The 19921-nt window shown below is 36.1% G+C and overlaps 1 protein-coding gene across 1 annotated transcript in view; it reads left to right on the top strand.

Moving 5' to 3' along the window:
• The window catches only part of ARHGAP42 (Rho GTPase activating protein 42), a 303541-nt gene that overhangs the window by 164830 nt on the left and 118790 nt on the right, over nt 1–19921 (top strand). The window contains exon 4 of the mRNA XM_019037646.4: nt 6670–6741. Coding sequence (XP_018893191.1) covers nt 6670–6741 — 72 coding nt within the window. The remainder of the gene's footprint in view (nt 1–6669; nt 6742–19921) is intronic.

Consider the following 19921-nt stretch of genomic DNA (forward strand, 5'->3'; position numbering starts at 1 on the left):
GTGCAAAGGTAGAGGACTGGCTGAAGTAACCTTACCAGTATCCCCGAAGAACATTTTTACCTAGTCAAATGCAGGAGTGAGTATTTAACCTGTTGGAATGAAACAACTTCAGGGTGCAACATTTCTTAAATCTCTCTCTGAGAATACACGTTCTGAATGACATAATTTAAATATCTTCCCTGTGTGACCTTTGAGTTAATATAGTCTTTTAAAAAATTCTATAAAATTGCTTTCTTAAATGCATACGTTTTGGTCAAAATAAAAAAAGTATTTTTTTTAAAGTGAATGTATATGCAGGTCATTTGGAGTAATTATTTTAAGCAGCTTTTAAGATGTCAATCCTAATTTGACCTTTCACATATCTTGATATTTATAGTTGAAAAGAAGTTTGACTTTGTTTTCTGACTGTTTTTAGCCTCCAATATTAAAGGGTTATAAATGAAAAAGCAGTAATCAGGCTGGTGATAAGTAAATAAGTGGAGAGGCAATATGTTATGGTTAAGTCTGGTATTTGAAAATGTTTCCACAATGCTTAAATGTTTAAAAAGTATTCTTACTTTAATCCCCCATTAGAGATTGCTGGGTAGAAAGGAATAAAACAAAAGTAGTTTAAGAACAAGAAGAAGGATACAATAAATAACCTACCTTTGTGGTTCAAATAACTTAGTACACAAATAGTTTCATTTGTTACCACCTAGAGTTATGATGTTAATTACATCACAGTGGATTATATGAAATTTTACAATCTACTCTCCTCTCCCACTTTCTCTGCTAGATTCTGTGAAAATGGTCAATTCCTTCTTGGTTGAATGGTTTTCCATTCCTCCACCTTATGAGTATAGATGGTTTTATTTAAAAAATAGCAAACTTTAATTTGATTTATACATTCAGCAGTAGTTATAAACTCTAGAAGTAGAGAGGATTGCTTGCCATTTTACCCCTATTAACTACTCTTCTACAGTTAATAAGCTTTGACATCAAGTATGTGCTAGTGAGATTTCACTCTTATACTAAAACTCCAATAGCAGCTTCCTAATTCATTGAAAAAAAAAATCTAGAGCACTGCAACTGGCCTACTCAAAAGAAAGAATTTAATGGGCAATTAATGCTTTATTAATAAATTTTTATGATCATTAGACATAAAGTAAAAAATTTAACCTTTATAAGCAGGTCATGAGATAAGGACATATTATCATCTTTATTATATAGAAAAGAAAACTTAGTTTGAGTAACTCGATCAAGATTGCATAGTTGTCATGGTTAGGCCAATTAATTAAAAATAAATGGGAGTATTCTCCTGAGAGTGTATTGCTTCTACTTACCTTCTGAAAAAGAAGAGGGTATTCATATAGCACAATTCTCCAGAAACTTAAATTAATTTTCCCAATATATTTCCATAGGAAAAGTATTATTGCTGGTAAAAATGGAGAAAGATGAAAGTTATATTAAATTCAAGTAAGAGTTAGATCTAACTGATGAGGTCCAGTGGGGTGGGATTCATAGTGGAACTCTGTCACTAAGTAGATCCAAAACATTCAAATGCTGAAGCCGCAAGTGGTGTTCAAGTCAGAATTAATTGAATGACTAGTATCCAGATAGCCTTACATAGCACTTGTTTTTAGATGGCGATATGTTTTTTTCAGTCATTTGCTCACATTAAAGTGTATGAAGTAAAATGTATTCAGTCCTTGACTTCTGATTACTTATTAATGCAAGACGTGCTCGTGTATCCATCCTCTATACCTCGTGTGAGTTTTGGCCATTGAGATCTAGTTTAGTGGTGCTGTGGATTTGCTGACCTAGAGAAGAATGTCTATATTATGTAGCTACAGAGAGTTAAATTGGCCAGTACCAGGGAGTGAACCCCAGGTTAGCACCCCAGTTCCCCACCCCTTGCCAGAACTTCTTCCTAAGAAGCTGTTGAGGAAGGAGGAACTAGATACAGTTTGGGACAAGGCAGAGAAGAGATGCTTGCTTGTAATCAATCACAAATTAGAACTGTGATGTGATTTTCAGCTGTGATGTGATTCAGTTGCAAATATGAATGGGAAAATAACCCATTCTTTTATGTCGAAGACGGTGTAGATAGCTTCTGCATCGATTATGATCATTTCACTTATTATTACATACCTTTGTGGTCTTTCCACTTTTTATTGATTGTTTATATTGACATCTCAACAGGAAATTATTTTTGCAATGAACTGTACCATTTATGTTTTTTGTTGTAAATAGTGTAGCTTATTATAGCCTTAAGCAATTGCTTTAAATAGTACTTTACAATATCAGAAGTATTGCTTTAAATAGTACTTGAGAATATATAACTAAATCTTTGCATCAAAACTGAGTGTTTTATTGCTTTGAAAATGAGAGGTAAGGAATTGTAATTTTTCTGACATTCTGATGTGTTAGCTAATGAGTTGCAAGATAATGGGACATATAGTCATTAATTAGTGATGAGCTGTGACTGGCACCAACATCACTGGATTTTAATCAAAACCTGGAAAGGGAGGTAGTGTAAAAATAAAATTGTTAAGAGACATACCTTTCAGATTTCTTTTATTCCATTGCTACTTTTTTTTAATGATTAAGTGTGGCAAGATTATCAGCAGTGAAAAGCAAGCACTGAAAATTCCTATCAGATAGCACTTGAAAATGCATGATCCATAGAAAATTATAATTCATGATTATGTGGGGGAAAAAAAGGAAATCCAAACATATTTGGAGAATCATTCTTCAAACCACGTAAAAGCGTTTCTAGCCATTACTTTTGAATGATTTATGTGCACCCCCTTGTGGCTATTTATTAGAACCACTTGAAATAGCAAAAGAAAGTGACAGGAAACTTAATTGCCTGACTTAAATAACCTACCCACAGTAAAATGCATGGTAAATGCTATATTGTAAAGTATTACCAAGTATCAGATTTGCTTTTCTTCTACTGAAAATAAGTGAAATCACCAGTAATTGTTTTTTACTTTAAATGTAGACCAATATCTATAAAAATAAGTTGTTTAAAGCCAAGGTTTAGGTAATGGCTAGTAATTATAAGTTAATTGTTTCTTCATTACCATAATAAGGCATCTTCAATAATTTATCTTATCAATATTTAGGGAGAGTATTAAAATTGATTTTGTATTTTTTCTAAAGCATCTTAGTAAAGTCATGCAAAGTTGCACATTCCACAGATACTATGGGATCCTGAATCTCCTGAACTCTGACTTGATTTTTCCCCCAAGTATTACCCTTCTGGAAGGAATTTCATCAAGCCTGTTTTGTGAATCCGGATGAAAGAGTTCCATATGAGCAAAAATTGCATTTCTCTACATTTATTTTTTAACTTTGCAAGGTTTGTCACCATAGTTGTACTCTAATTCACATTTTAAATAAGGGTTTCCTACCCTTTATATGGCATTTTCCTTTCTTATGTAGTAGCAACAGTAACTCTTTTAATCCTACCAAAATTTTAACACCTTCTTGACTTCACACTTGGATTGCTTTAGAATTGGAGAGTTTAATCCATATGAGTGACCACTGTGTAGGGATAAAAGTCATGTATTCCCAGGGGGAATGTATAAAGATGAGGCTCACAAGCAGCCAAATTGGTTTGTAAATCCACTTAGTGCCCTTTGAGTGCTGGCATTTTCCATTTTGATCTCTTGAATTTAAATTTACATATTGTGAACAGCAGCCACTGACTGCACACAAAAGTGATAACATTTTTCAGAGGTAGAGCCAGGCATTTGTTATAATGGTTTATGGAAAAATGTAGGGTTATCTACTACTGCTAGACCTCTGGATAAGTTCTGTTATTAATCTGGATTTCAATTTCTAGCTTTGAATAACTACATTTTAAATCATTTGGGGGAAACTATAAGACTGCTTAGGACAGTTATGAATACAGAGTAGACATTCAATTAATTCTTTGAGGAAGTTAACATTTTTTGAGAGCCTTCCATGTGCCAAATCTATGCTAGTGATTTTTTTCAAAATAATTTATTTTGCTTTTAATTTTTTATAAAAACCTTAAGAAGTACAGGGATGAAACACTGTGTGTTGTCAGTTTTGGCACTTAGATTCAAATGAAGCTGAATCTAACTCCAACATTCATGTTTTTAATACATTCCAGATCACTTTTTATATGTTTGACTTCATTACCCATAAAATATTGACTTTGATCTCTATATTGTGAAGACCTTAATGTAGTATTTGACACATTAGAAACACTCAAGAAATCATTTCTGTTCTTCTTTATCACCGTGTTGGATGTTTTCACACCCTTCTTTTTTTTCTGTTTAATACCTTTGCCACTTATGTATTTCTTCCTTCAGTTTCACATTAATAGAACGGGAGAAGAAGGAAAAAAAATCAAAGCAAATCCGAAAACAAAGGAAAAATAACCCAAGAAATGTGGAAGAAATAGAGATAGGAAATTATACTTAGGCCACAGGGTGGCTGTTAATTATTCTGTTTTGTTACATCATCTGGCTTTTGCTTTATTCTGAGGTCCTATGTATGTAACAGCGAGAGAAGGGGTAGATGTAAACCACTGGATGTGAATGTGAGTGCCAAGGTCTTAGGATATGACATCAGCCCATCTACTCTTTCACAATCCTTTCCTTCCCAATAAAAAACATCCATTCATATTTATCAGTTCTGCCAATGTGAGATGGGATTTCTGACATAATATTTCTTTGAGTCTTTCCATGACATCAGATGTAACTGGACCAAAGTGAAATTAACCATTGCCTTTATTCTTTTTCTACCATGCATACTCCCTACCTCATTTGCCCCAATTCTGATACGTTACCAAAGTTCCAGTGGCTGAGGCCAAAACCTTAGTTTTTCCATTGATTCCTCTCTCTTTCTCCCTCTACGCAAATTGTCATTGAGTCCTTTTGTGTCTTCCATAGAACTGTCTCTGGAATTCCTGCTACGCATCTGTCAATACTACAGAAACCCGTCCTCGTTCCTTATCACTTCAGATTTGAATTTCTCTCCCAGCCATTTAGCTGGCTTTAAATACATTAGCTCATGCTTGTGAAGGACTTATTGCAATTTCCAGCATAAAGTAAACATTCAATAAATAGTAGGCTTTATTGTTGCTATTACTCCAAGTTACACTAAAGTGCTTATGATACTGTCTTTCCCCTTATGCAAACTTAACTTTAAAGGTGAAGTCAGCTATGTGTCACATCTGTACAATCTGGATAGGTGTGTTTGTGTGTGTGTGTGTTTGTGTGTGTGTGTGTGTGTTTATGTAATTGGGGTTTTAATGAGGGCAAAGAGGTTTTAGAGAGAGAATTAAAAGTGAGCTATTTTACTACTATTTCCAATAATGTCTGCGCAGTAGGACGCCTGCACAGTCTATCTGGAGGTATGTCTGTCTGAGCTCAGAAATGGGGATTAGGTGATGGATGCCAGTGGTATCTCCAGTTGGCCCTCATTGTCTGAGGCAAGATTTTTTCAGTATTAATCCACTTTCTATGCTTTCACAGCATAGGATTTTGGTCTTCTTTTCAAGATCTGTCGTTCTCATTTTTCTGCAAATCGAGGATTAACAGGATCATGGATAGTGGTGTCAACACTCTAGTTTTTATTTTTGTATATTATCTGTGTGCATTTTTATATTATGGACTTTAAGAAATTAAACTTGACTAGAGATAAACCAGTTTGATCAAAATAAGGAAAGTGACACTTTTATTGAAATGCACATATTTTGATATAATTTCAAACTTACAAAAAGGTTAGAAAAATAGTACATGGAACACCTGTATACCTTTTAACCTATTTTAAAGTAGGATAATATATTTTAAAAATAAGAGTTTTCCTCTCTTTATCCTGGCATTTGTTATTCATGTAATAGATTATGTTCAGTTGTCATAGTGGTAGAACAAATTACAAATTTTGTTAACTGGGCCTCCTCTTTATTTTAATGCTTTCTAAAGGCTGTTTTTTAAATCAACATTCCTTTCCAGAGTAATGGTATCCTTAGAAATTTCTGTCTGCTTCATTCAGTTGCTTGTCTTCATATCTTGCACTCCCATTGTAGTAGTCTTACAGATCAATATTAAAAGATTTATTTGTTTTAAAGTTTAAGTAAATCTCAATGTGGAATTTAGGGCTAAAATATGTTTTCACTGAAATGGAATCAAATACTATTTTAGTCAGGTTGGAAACATTATGAGAATGTTCAGGCAAACCTCAATTCCTCCTTATGAGGAATCTAACTAAATAGGGGAAAAAATAAGCCTAATTTTGCAGCTATAGAATTCTACCATTCTAATGGCAAAATGGAAGAGCTTTTATATAGTTTAATTTTAAAATGATGCTTGAACTGGCTACATTAAACCAGTGTAATTATAGGTATTTGTAAATTTAATACCCAATGTGCTATTTCTTAGTTAAGTCTTAGAAGAAGAAATTTAAGATTTCACCACAACAAGTACTTATTTTCATATTTTTCACATTGTTATTAGGATCAAGGGAAATAATATGCGAAAACAGCTTAATTGTATAGTAGAAGAACTGTATATAACATGTAAGTTGTTTTTATAGATGCAAACAAAAACAAAAACAGTCTATTTGATACATTGGATAAAGTAGCCATTTTTTCAATGTTGTTGGCATGAAATTATGCAAGATTTAATATGTATGCATTTTTTATTTCAGATCCAAAACGCTAACGATGTATTAATTGCACCACTTGAGAAATTTCGAAAAGAACAGATAGGTGCAGCAAAAGTAAGTGTTACATTTTATTATTCTTCAGTTATTCTCCTGATAATTAAAGATGACATAATTGCAGATGTTAACACTTTTGAAATTAGAATGACCTTTTAAAAGATTTTTTACATCATTTAAAACTTTTTGCATAGAGACTTACAAAGACTGGACTTCTTTTAGACATAAAAAATGTTATTATTCTACTGAGTAGATAAAAAGCGTGTTATAAATGAGTTCTTCCTTTCCCAAAAATTATAGGAAATTAATGATTTTGAAGACAGGGTGAAATTATGAGGAGCTCTGTTCCTTAATAAAATAAAAATTAGGCACAGGGCACATTGAAAATTCAAGCAGTGATTATATGAGAACTTTTAATATTCTTTGTATTTTTTATAAATAAAAATATGTGTTTCTTAAAAAATTTAGAAATGTTTGTCACAAACCCTTTTTGTTAATGTTTAATTGACTATGGACCAATTAAATTTTTTCTGATTCTCATCATCTGAAATTTGCCTGCATCCTCATTCTTAGAGCCATATTTTAACCACTTGTGCAACATCATGGGAGCATATAAAACTTAAGGTTTCTAAAATAGAACTAATCATCTCCCATCCTTCCCTCATTCTTACCCTGTTTGAGTTTTCCTTTTAGTCAATGTCGTATCCCTTCCCCATTCGAGCAGTGCTGTCCATTCTAATGCAGAATTATTTCTACTCCTTTCCTCTTTACCTCTGTCTGAAATATTTGAAATAGCCTACTAATTGACCTCCACACCCTCCTTCTAACATATTAACAAATTTTCACCATCTCCAATTACGTCATTCTTCCAATGATGAAACCTTCTGTGGTTCTGCTTGACAGTTTAATTTTGATAATGAAAGCTTTCCACAACTTGGAATTTTGAACTTTGCTACCCACCAGCAGGCACAGTTTTCTGTTCACCCGTCTCTGTATATACCTGACACTAATCATGTCTTTGCCCAAACTTTTCCCTCTCTCTGGAATACTTCTTACCCTTCACTTTTTGAAGTCTTCCCAGACTTCATATCCCAGCACCAGAAACAAGCCTTCCTTATATAGGCCTTTCTCATGCAGATGTTCCCCTTCCAGAACCTATTTGGTTTCCTTTTCTTAGGATTGAATAGCCTTTACACATATTCCCCATAAGAAGTTAACACAGTTTGCCTTGATTAGAATTTTATGTGCATTTCTCCACCAATTGTGAGCAATTTTCAAGTGAAGGACTAAAATCAGAACCATTTTTATGTTAATTAATTCAGCAAATATTTATCAGTCTCATGGTTGGCTCACACGTGGCATGCATGGTGTTTGATAAGATGAACGGATGTAGCTGTAAACAAGTCAGAGATGATTCCCGTGTGTATGTCCCTATTATCTTTCATGAAAAACAGACATAGAAGTAATTACAAGTGTATTAGGGATTGCGATGCAAAAGTACAGAGTGCTTCGCAAGGGCATCATTAATGGATCTGAACTTGTCCAGGAAATCAACAAATGTCTTCTGCAAGAAATGTTAGGTAGAGACCTACGTCATGAGGAAGAAAAAGGGGACACAATGGTGGGAAGGGAAAAAAACTTACAAATATTCCAGAAAAGGGAATGGAATATGGGAATGAATGAAGGTTTTCTTGGTCGGGGAGGGAAGAGCCTGGCATTTTAGTGGAAGAAAGTCCAGTATGTTTGGAGCACAGTGGACCCTGGAGGTAGAGGCCACGTGTGCAGCTTTATAAATGACTCACAGTATTTTACTCCCTAGCCTAAGGGCAGTGATAAGCAATAGAAACGTAAGCGGGAGAGTGATATCATATTTGTATTTTAAATGTCATTCTAGATGCATATCATGCATGGGTAGGAGGCCAGACTACCTGGGCAAACCAGTTTTGGGGCTGGCAGTTAGTGGCTTTAGATAAGGAGGGTGAAAGTAACTGTGGGGACAAGGAGATGTATGAAAGCTATTTTAGAGGTGAAATGACAACAGTAGGAAGTGGGTTACATACTGGAAAGTTAGGAGGAGAAGATTTCAGGAATGTCCCTCTGGATTTCAGGTTGCATAACTGGGTGGTTGTTGAACCACTTACTGATATAGACCACATTTATGTTGGATGGCAGTGATGGTAAGTTGAGTTTTCAGTCATATGAGTGAAATTTAGGCTCCTCTGAGACATCCATGTGATGTTGAGTTAGCAGGTGTGTATTCAGATCTGAATTAGAAACAAACATTTGGGAATTCTGTCTTCTAGGTGTTTATTGAAATCATGGGAGTAGATTAGATCCCTCTGAGAAAGAATAGAGTGAGACGTGAAGAGGACCCAGGATGTTTATAACCAAAGAACTCTCTCAACACTTGATGTTTGGGGAAAGAAAGTTAGGAAAGGAGGCTGAGAAGGAAGGAACAAAAGAAAGAAGAAATGACAAGAACATGGTATCCTAGCGCAAGGAGAGTCTCTTCAAAATTAATAATAGCTAATTTTTATTGGCGGGGACTTTCAGTGAAAATCTGTGACCTAATTAAATAGTCACAGCAAACTGTGAGGTGTGGGTACTAGTGTTATACCTGCTTACAAATGAGGAAAATGATGGGGTGACTTGCACCAAATCACAGAGCTGATCTGAAAGAGTCAACATGTTCCTCAGATGAAGCCATTTTATTTCAGAGCCTTGACTTAACAAGATTTCACTTCATCAATGGTGTTTTTATAAAAAATTGAATTAGAGCTTTGTGAAAAATTCTTTCCCTAGTACACATATTCCAAGTTTTCTAGCCCCCAAAAAGAGTAAGTTTCATCTGTTTGGGAAATCTTTTTCTTATTTGGAGGTTCAAGTTATCTTACAGTTGCAGTGGCAGGAGTCTTAATAACATTTTATTTTGTTTTGTAAACATCTCAATTGCAGGACAGATCAACTGAGAACACCGAACAGTATACTATGCCTTTGCCTACTCACTGGAAGGTTAAATTTGTGATGAAATGAAGCCGGTCTTGAGCATTAATATTATTGCATTTAGTTTTTTGGTGGTGGTGATTCTGTGTATTTTATCTGCCTGATGCATTTAGTACTAAATTGTTTCTAAGCAGCCGAGTAGTTCTTGCTTAGTAAAGTGAATAGTGAATTAAAAACAAGCATGTTTGGCTGGGTGTGGTGGCTCATGCCGGTAATCCTAGCACTTTCAGAGGCTGAGGCAGGTGGATCACCTGAGTTCGGGAGTTCGAGACCAGCCTTCTGACCAACATGGAGAAACCCCATCCTCTCCTAAAAAAAATACAAAATTAGCCAGGCGGGGTGGTGCATGCCTGTAATCCCAGCTACTCGGGAGGCTGAGGCAGGAGAATTGCTTGAACCTAGGAGGCAGAGGTTGCAGTGAGCCAGGATCACGCCATTTCACTGCAGCCTGGGTAACAAGAGCAAAACTCCGTCTCAAAAAAAAAAAAAAAAAACAACACAAAACACACACACACACACACACACACACACACACACACACACACACACACACACACACACACACACACCAACAACAACAAAGGCATGTTCTTCCGAAATACATGTATAGATCAGTTTTCTTTTGGCATTGTGAAATAAACATACATGAAAGTACTTATTTTTTTTCTTTTACTTCCTGTTTACTTAGGTATTTTCTCATTTGGTGCATAAAGTTAATTCTACAAGTGACACTCCACTGCTTTTCAGCCTTTGCCTTGGAGATTTCCCGCAAGCATGTTTGGGCTGATTAGCCAGCTGGAAGGCAGGGCCGTTGATTAAGGGTAGAATCTTCCACTGCAGTCAGCGACCTCTTCAGCTTGGTCCACACAGGCAAAGCAGAGTGGAAAATGCTGAGTCAAAGTGGCCCTTGCCTAACAACCAGATGATACTACTTAACTGCAATGGATAAGATCCATGGACCACAAACATTTCCTTTGTAGTGTATTCTATGGCACTTTGAGACACCTGATACTTTGCTGTGAAAGTGAGGCTCTTGGTAAGTTACAGTTGTGGGAAAGAAGCATCGTGCATCTGTGAGAGGCATTAGAAAAGATTAGTAATGGGGTTGTTGAACTGAAGGACAGAAGGAAATGGGTTCTGCTGTTTCAGATACTTGGAGATTAGAAGAATTATCTATAAACAGTTGTCATGGAAGTATTTATTTAAAGTTTCTTAGTAAGATGGTATATTCAGAATGAAATTGTGTTACAGGCCAGACATATTACTTGTGTCAGAGGCTCAGATTGAATGTTTGGTTTCTCCTGACACACTGCTCGTTTAAATTCTAGAATACTAGTGGAAAGCAGGTATTCAGAACACTTGATGTCAACTCTATGAATTTCCACTATAGGAATATATCCATAGTAGTCGTATTAGCATTATGCAAAAGTAATGGCAAAAACTGCAATTACTTTTGCATCAACCAAATAGTATAGAGTGAGATGAATCATAATTGTTTTTTTGGATGCTTTTTGAATAAATTGACAGCTCTATTTCCATTTCCATGACTGTGTTGGAAACCTCCTTCTTCTCAGAGAGAATCAATTTTAAGTCCTCTCTGCACTTTATATGCCTGTTGCTACATAGAACGGCTGACTCTGAAGTATAGATAGAGCTCTATGTCTGAGGATTTTTTTTTTTTTTTGAGATGGAGTCTCACTCTGTCACCCAGGCTGGAGTGCAGTAGTGCAATCTCGGCTCACTGCAACCTCCACCTCCCGGCTTCACGTGATTCTCCTGCTTCAGCCTCCCAAGTAGCTGGGACTACAGGCGCCCGCCACCATGCCTGGCTAATTTTTGTATTTTTCATAGAGAAAAGATTTCACACTGGCCAGGCTGGTCTCAAGCTCCTGACCTCAAGTGATCCGCCCGCCTCAGCCTCCCAAAGTGCTGGGATTACAGTCGTGAGCCACCGCACCCGGCCTATGTCTGAGTTTCTAATCAAAGATAATACACTGTGGATAAACAAATGTATGTTTATAAACATACATACATACCAGAGCATTGCATATGTTTAGTGTTGGAACTTGCGCTAAGGAGGCCAAAGGCTCATCTTCCACATACAGATGAGTATTATACAGAAACAAACTGGGAAGAGGCGTGGCCCACTGAAGATCAGAACTCAGTTCCTCAGACCAGAAGCCCTTCTATTCCCTAGAGCAACTCTGTTGTGAAATACTTCATTTTCTTTACCTTTAACAAATAAATGGTTTAGTGTGAAATATCTTCATTATCAAAATGTTTCAAATATGCCCAAACTTACCCTTTGAACCAAGCATAGTTAATACATTTCCCTTATTTTTGAAATACCCCTTGATGTCCAGGGTCCCCAGTACACAGTAGGCACTTAATGGTAACTTGTTTCATTAGAGATAACAGACTTGGGAAATACTGCCCATAAAAGTTAAATTTTTATTTCTATGAGAAATGTTTTGTGAGACATTGGTTTTTATTTTTAATAAGGCGTTAATAAAAATCATATGAACATTCTTCTGTGGTATGTATATAGAAATCAACAATATATTGCTAGTCATTTTATAATAGAGCTTGATTTCTTTATATTGTTTTCATGTTGAAGACTGTAATGGGAACTGATAATTCTGGTCCCTTTGTTCTGTCCGTAGTAGAGTTTGCTTCTGTCTCTGAACATTCGTTTATTATTTTTAAACATGCCTTATACATGCAGTTAATTAAGCACGTAATATCCAAAAAAATCTATATATAATTGTCACAATTCCTGTTTCAGTCTTAGATTTCTGTCATGTGAAAAGTGACTGCAGTCTAACTTGTCTCAAAATAAAAATGGCTTAGAGAATTTAAGAAGTATTACAAATGCCTCAGTCAACTTGAGCAAAGCTGCAGGATACAAAATCAATGAAAACAAGCAGCTTTCCAGTATAATACTAATAATAAATTATCCAAAATGAAAATTGAGAAAACAATCCCCTTTATAATAGCAATAATAAAATTAGGAGCAAAGTTAACCAAGGAGGTAAAAGATCTGTATATAGGCAGCTTCCTTGGAGATAGATTTTGTAGGTTCAGTTCCAGACCACTGGCCTAAAACAAATATCCCAATGAGTCACACATATTTTTTATTTCTTAGAGCATGTAAAAGTTATATTCTTACTATACAGTAGCCTCTTAAGTGTGCAATAATAGTGTTATGTCAACAAATCAATGTACATACCTTATTAAAAATATTTTATTACTAAAATATGCTAACAATTATCTGAGCCTTTAGTGAGTTGCATTCATTTTTCTGGTGAAGGATCTTGCCTCGATGTTGATAGCAGCTGACTGATAAGGGTGGTGGTTGCTGAAGGCTGGGGTGGCTGTGGCAGCTTCTGAAAAGAAGGCTACAGTGAAGTTTGCCTCATAGGTTGACTCTTTCTTTCATGAAAGTATTTTCTGGAGTGTGCGATATTGCTTTTTGATAGCATTTTACCTATAGGAAAACATCTTTTAAAATTGTAGTCAATTCCCTCAAACACTGCCTCTGCCTTATCACGTAAGTATGTGGAATATTCCAAATCCTTTGTTGTCATTTCAACAGTATTCACAAGGAATAGATTCTATCTCAAGAAACTAGTTTCTTTGCCCATCCGTAAGAAGCAACTCCTCATCCTTTAAGTTTGACATGAGATTGCCGCAATTCAGTCTTGTCTTCACGCTCCACTTCTAATTCTAGCTCTCTTCCTGTTTCCACCACATTTGCAGGAAGTTCCTCCACTGAAGTCTTCAAACCCCACCAAGTAATCCATAAGGCTTAGAATCAGCTTATTCCATGAATCATAAACGTTGTCAATGGCTTCTAGAATGTTGAATCCTTTCCAGAAGGTTTTCAATTTACCTTGCCTAGATCTATCAGAGAAATCACTGTCTATGACAATGATAGCCTTATTGTATTAGTCTATTCTCCCACTGCTGTAAGTAACTACCTGAGACTGGGTAATTTATGAAGAAAAGAGGTTTAATTGACTCACAGCCATGTACAGGAGACATGGTTGTGGAGGCCTCAGGAAACTTACAATCATGGGGGAAGGGGAAGCTATCACCTTCTTCACATTGTAGAGCAGGAGGAAGAGAGAGAACAAAAGGGGAAGTGCTGCACACTTTCAAACAACCGGATCCCATGAGAGCTCACTCTCATGAGACTAGCAAGGGGGAAATCTGCCCCCATGATCCAGTCACCTGCCAGCAGGCCCCTCCTCCAACACTGGGAATTACAGTTTGACATGAGATTTGGGTGGGAACACAGAGCCAAACCATATCAGTTATGGAATGCCTTTCTTTAATCATAAGACTTGAAAGTCAAAATTACTTCTTGATCCATGGGCTGCAGAACAGATTTTATGTTAGCAGGCATGAGAGAACATTAATCTACTTGTATACATATCCATCAGGGTGATCAGGTAAAGTGGCAATGAGTAGTACTATATTTAAAGGAATCTTTTTTCCTTAGCAAAAGATCTCAAGAGGGCACTTAAAATATTCAGTAAACTGCAATGTAAAAAGATATGCTATCATTCAGGCTTTGTTGCAACCTTTCTAGAGCACAGGCAGAGTAGATTCCACATACATCTTAAGGGGCCTAAGATTTCTGGAATGGTAAATGAGCATTGGCTTCAACTTAAAGTCACCAGCTGCATTAGCCCCTAACAAGAGACTCAGCCTGTCCTTTGACGCTTTGAAGCCAAACATTGACTTCTCTTCTCGAGCTATGAAAGTCCTGGATGGCATCTTCTTCTAAGAGAAGGCTGTTTTGTCTACATTGACAATCTGTTGTTTGGTGTAGCCACCTTCAACTATGATTTTAGCTATATCTTCTGGATAACTTGCAGCAGCCTCTACATCAGCATTTGCTGCTTCACCTGAGACGTTTATGTTAGGATGTGGCTGCTTTTCTTCCCCATGAACCAACCTCTGCTAGCTTCAAACATTTCTTCTGCAATTTCCTTATTTCTCTCAGCCTTCATGGAATTGAAGCGAGTTAGGACTGTGCTCTGGATAAGGCTTTGGCTTAAGGGAATATTGTGGTTGATCTTCTATCTAGACCCCTAAAACTTTCTTCATATTTGCAATAAAGTCTGTTTTGATTTCTTACCATTTGTGTGTTCACTGGAGTAGCACTTTTGATTTCCCTCAATAACTTTTGTATTCACAGCTTGGCTGACTGGCACAAGAGGATTAGCTCTTAGCCTCTGTCAGCTTTCAACATACCTTGCTCACTAAGCTTAATGATTTCTAGCTTTTGATTTGAAATGGTGTACATATGACTTTTCCTTTCAGTTGAATACTTGGAAGCCATTGTACGATTACTAATTGGCCTAACTGTGTGTCAGGGAAGAGGGAAGCTGGAAGAGAGAGAGAGAGAGAAAGACAGAGAATGGCCAGTTAGCAAAGCAGGCAGAACACATGCGTATTTATCAATTAAATTCACTGTTTTATATAGATGTGAGAACATGGAGCCCCAGAACAATCACAATAGTAGTGTCAAAGATCACTGATCGCAGATCACCATGACAAATATAATAATAATCAGAAACTTTGAAATATTATGAGAGTTAGAAAGTTGTGACACACAGACATAAAGTGAACATCATTTAAAAAAATGGCACTAATAACCTTTCCAGACACATGGTTGCCTCAAACCTTCAATTCGTAAAAAATGCAATATCTAATGTACAATAAAACAGAGTAATAAATGAGGCATGACTTTACTTGTAGTTCCCTTTGTTATAACTTCTGTCAGTGGCACTGATGTATATAAGGTTGCAGAATTATTCACTTTATTTGATCATCTTTTTTAGCAATAATAGTACTTGACCCTTTATTTTAGTTAACCAAATGTTGCCCTAAGCACTTTACTTGTAAACTTACTTAATCCTCACAACCAGCCTATTAAATAAGACAACCGTTAAACTCATTTTATAGGTAAAGAAACTGAAGTGCAAAGAAGTTAAGCAAATGGACCAAGGTAATCTAACTAGTAAGGAGTAGAGTCAGATTTTAAACAGAAATGAGATAAAACATACAGTTCTTTAATAGCACATTTGGTGCACAGAAGATATTCCTCTTCTTCTTAAGAATGCTTCTTAGGGAATACTGATGAGCTCATTTGGACAGTGAGATAGTGTCTTATAATATTAGCAGCAAGTTCTATATTGTTATCTTAACTTGAAATCAAACCCTGGCACTTACTACAAGTATAAACTTGGGCGTTCTAGTTGCCTTATCTAAGCTTTAATTTCCCCATATGAAAAATGGAGAAAATAATAAAACTACCTTCATAGGATTGAAATAGCTTAGACATTTCACATAATTTGTTTAGCATAGTTTCTTCCACATAGTAAGTACTAAAATGTTAATTGTTTTTATTTTATAATTATTCATAATTATTGCTATTATATACTTTCTGTCAGTGTAACTAAAGTATCATTGTAAAAATGATGAAGTAATCATGCATGTAGATTAGTTTGCCTTATTTTGTTTCATGGTCACACTTTATCAATATTCAAAAATCAGCACGGAGACAACAACAACAAATATGTGTTGGTTTTTGAATATTGATAAAGTGTGGTTCACAGGGGTACCTAGCAAGAAGGCATCTAGATGGACATTACTTATAACTAATAACACTATACGACTTATGAAACACTATTAGATATAGCACTCTCATAAAGTAGAAGGTATCATCATTTTTCAGATAGAAAGATGAAGGGGCATTGCCAGCCACCAAGAGGTGAATATATACTGTAGGTGAAATTTGAATCCAAGTATTTTAATACTTAATTCAATAATCTGGGCACTATTCTATCCCTGCATCCTTTAAAGGAATGTAAACCTTTCCTCTTTTTTTTTTTTTTTTCTTTGTAGTTCATAGTGTGTTTTCTCTATCTTTACAACATCCTTGTGAGGTATCAGCCCTGACTCCATTAACACCAATGGAAAAACAAACCAAATGACATTTCCTGGAAACTGTTAGTCAGTAGTTATCTCTGCATTCCATGTTTCCATGCCAGTCAATGCAAATGCTGAGCAGCTACTCAGGAGACTGAGGCAGGAGAATCCCATAGAGTTAGAATTGTAGATAGGAACATAATCAAGAAGCCATTCTATTGGAAAGTTTTAAAATTCAAATCAATACATGTATATCACTATATATTAAATGTATGCATACCTCCGTCCATGTATAGATGATCATAGCTTTAAGTGGTTCCTATGTGCTTAGATAGGAAAATAATCTCTTATAATTTGATGGTACTTACATTGTAGATAAGATTTCACTATTTTACCCTCCTAATGATTCCTTATTTTGATGCCTAAAGACCAATACTTAAGAAATGTTTGAAGCTTCCCTCAAAATTGTATTTTTCCAAAAGATCTTTTTACTACATGTTTAGGTCAAGTATGCATTTTTTTTAATTAATACTATTTACAAGTGCCATACATAAATAGTTATTGACTGTGCAATACAGTGGAGCCTCCTTTATGTCATTCTTGACATCTATGTGAAAGATCTTGAGACTGAAATCTTGCTGTACAATAAGATTATTTTCATTTTTCAGTGATCAACCCTCTTGAGTGAGAGTCCAGCCTGTTTTCTAGCAATGAAGTCTTCTCTGTAATAGATCCAGTTACTTATAGTAAATCTGGAAGAGGGAGAAATCTCAATTGACTGAAGAAAGTTTTCTAGGTCTCTTGCTTTCAGTAGGGCCAATAGTGAGGAGTTAAGCTCTGCTTGAAACGTCTCCATAGGACACAATTTCCCTGTGAACTTTGTATCTTCTCTGCATAACAAGGTGGTGTTCTTGGTTTAAGAGTTCATGCTTTTATCTGTAGATACATTCTTTCCTCTACCACATTTCCCTGGCTGCCCTGCTGCAGAAGAATTTGCTACAGAGAATTTATTCTAAATGTATTTCATGATACCTAGTTTGGCCCTGACATTGCTATACGCGTTACTATTTTTGCTTACCGGTTCTTTGTTCAGGGTCATTGGGTTTCCAGTAGTCCTTGAAATGGTTTAGAAGCTATATGTTATTTCTGCTTTTCAAACTTAAATGGTGAGAAATATTCTAAAGTACTTAGGAAACGTGATATTGACTTCCTTGGAAAACACAAACAAGTACTCAATAAAATTGGAAACATTGTATTTCACACTTATGTTTTAGAGTTCAAAGTTACAGATACAAACAGGAGTATGTTTCAAGCGTTTGGAATCGGTAGATTTGTAGTGCTCATCATTTGATGTTAACCACAAAACTTTGATAAAATGACAACTGTCAGTGAGTTAAGCCATTCTATGTTTAATTTTATTCTGTAATTGTTGATTGGTTGTTGAGAAAACACAGATATCAGAGTTTATTATCAGAGCGATCTAGGAAAGAAGGTTTAAAAAAAAAAAAGGATTTTCCAAAGAATTGTAATAGAGTATTTTGTACACCTTATAATCTATTCTTTGGTACTGTTGCAAATAAATTGTACCAGCATTTGAATTTTAAGTGTTTTATTGGGTTGTTCCTGCTGCCGTCACCAACATTCTATATGTATTAAATTAGTATTAAAACTTTATAATATACATGGAAGTAATTGGAAACCCTCTAAAGACTATGAATCAGTGAGGCAAACATTTAGAACTGTCTATAGATTTAAAAATTAAATTATAAACCTCAGCCTGTTTCCAGTATAAAAATTAACTAAAACCAGCCAGGCACAGTGGCTCGTACCTATAATCCTAACCCTTTGGGAGGCACAGGCAGGTGGATCACTTGAGGTCAGGAGTTCGAGACCAGCCTGGCCAACTGGTGAAACCCCTGTCTCTACTAAAAATACAAAAATTAGCCAGGCGTCGTGGGGCATGCCTATAATCCCAGCTACTCAGGAGACTGAGGCAGGAGAATCTCTTGAACCTAGGAGGTGGAGGTTGCAGTGAGCCGACATTGCGCCACTGCACTCCAGCCTGGGTGACGGAGGGAGACTGTTTCTTAAAAAAAAAAAAAAAGAAAGAAAGAAAAAGAAAAAAAGCCTGTTTCCAGTATAAAAATTAACTAAAACCTTTTGTTACATCAGAAATACATACAATTTTCATGTTTGTTCTACGAACAAAATGTATTGAGCACACGTTTGTCAAAGCTGCCAGGATTAGAATCTACCAGGAAGTGTCAGCATTTGCTGAACATCCCTGTTAGGTTCATTTGTTCTTTTTTTTAGATGGAGTTTCACTCTTGTTGCCCAGGCTGAAGTGCAATGGCACGATCTTGGCTCACCGCAACCTCTGCCTACCGGGTTCAAGCAACTCTCCTGCTTCAGCCGCCTGAGTAGCTGGGATTACAGGCATGTGCCATCACACCCAGCTAATTTTGTATTTTTAGTAGAGATGAGGTTTCTCCATGTTGGTCAGGCTGGTCTCGAACTCCCAACCTCAGGTGATCCGCCCACCTCAGCCTCCCAAAGTGCTGGGATAACAGGCGTGAGCCACTGCGCCCAGCCTGGTTCATTTATTCTTAATATAACATTGTTCCTATTTACCTAACTCTTGTTCTCTATAGATGGCTATTTTTCAGTGTTCTTGTTGAAATTTAGCAATTTAGCAATTTAGAATATGAAGCCCCCAAAGAGTATCTGGATACTATAGCATTTTTAAAAATAGTGTATTTATATTGATCAGTAAAATTATTTATTTTCTTATTGTTCATGTCATATTATTTATTCAGATGAAAATAAAATCTCAGCAGCCCCTTAAGGAACAGCTTTCTGATCCTTTCCTTGCCTAGTAGACTTTTTGGTGAGACTTTTTACTATGTTTTAGTTTTTTTTCTTCCAAATCAATGAGTTTTTTTGTTGTTGTTGTTTTTTGTTTTGAGATAGAATCTTGCTCTGTCACCTAGGCTGGAGTGCAGTGGTGCTATCTCAGTTCACTGCAACCTCTGCCTCCCAGGTTCAAGCAATCCTCCTGCCTCAGCTTCCCAAGTAGCTGGTATTATAGGTCTGCACCAAACCTGGCTGGTTTTTGTGTTTTTAGTAGAGACGGGGTTTCACCATGTTGGCCAGGCTGGTCTGGAACTCCTGACGTCAGGTGATTTGTCCGCCTCAGCCTCCCAAAGTGCTGAGATTAAAGAGATTTTTTTTAGCATGTAGATTTGATGATTTTAATATATGGACAGGATCTGCCCTTCTACCTCATTCTCCTTTC

This window comes from Gorilla gorilla, chromosome 9 (genome assembly GCF_029281585.2).
Source record: "Gorilla gorilla gorilla isolate KB3781 chromosome 9, NHGRI_mGorGor1-v2.1_pri, whole genome shotgun sequence".
Taxonomy (NCBI): domain Eukaryota; kingdom Metazoa; phylum Chordata; class Mammalia; order Primates; family Hominidae; genus Gorilla; species Gorilla gorilla.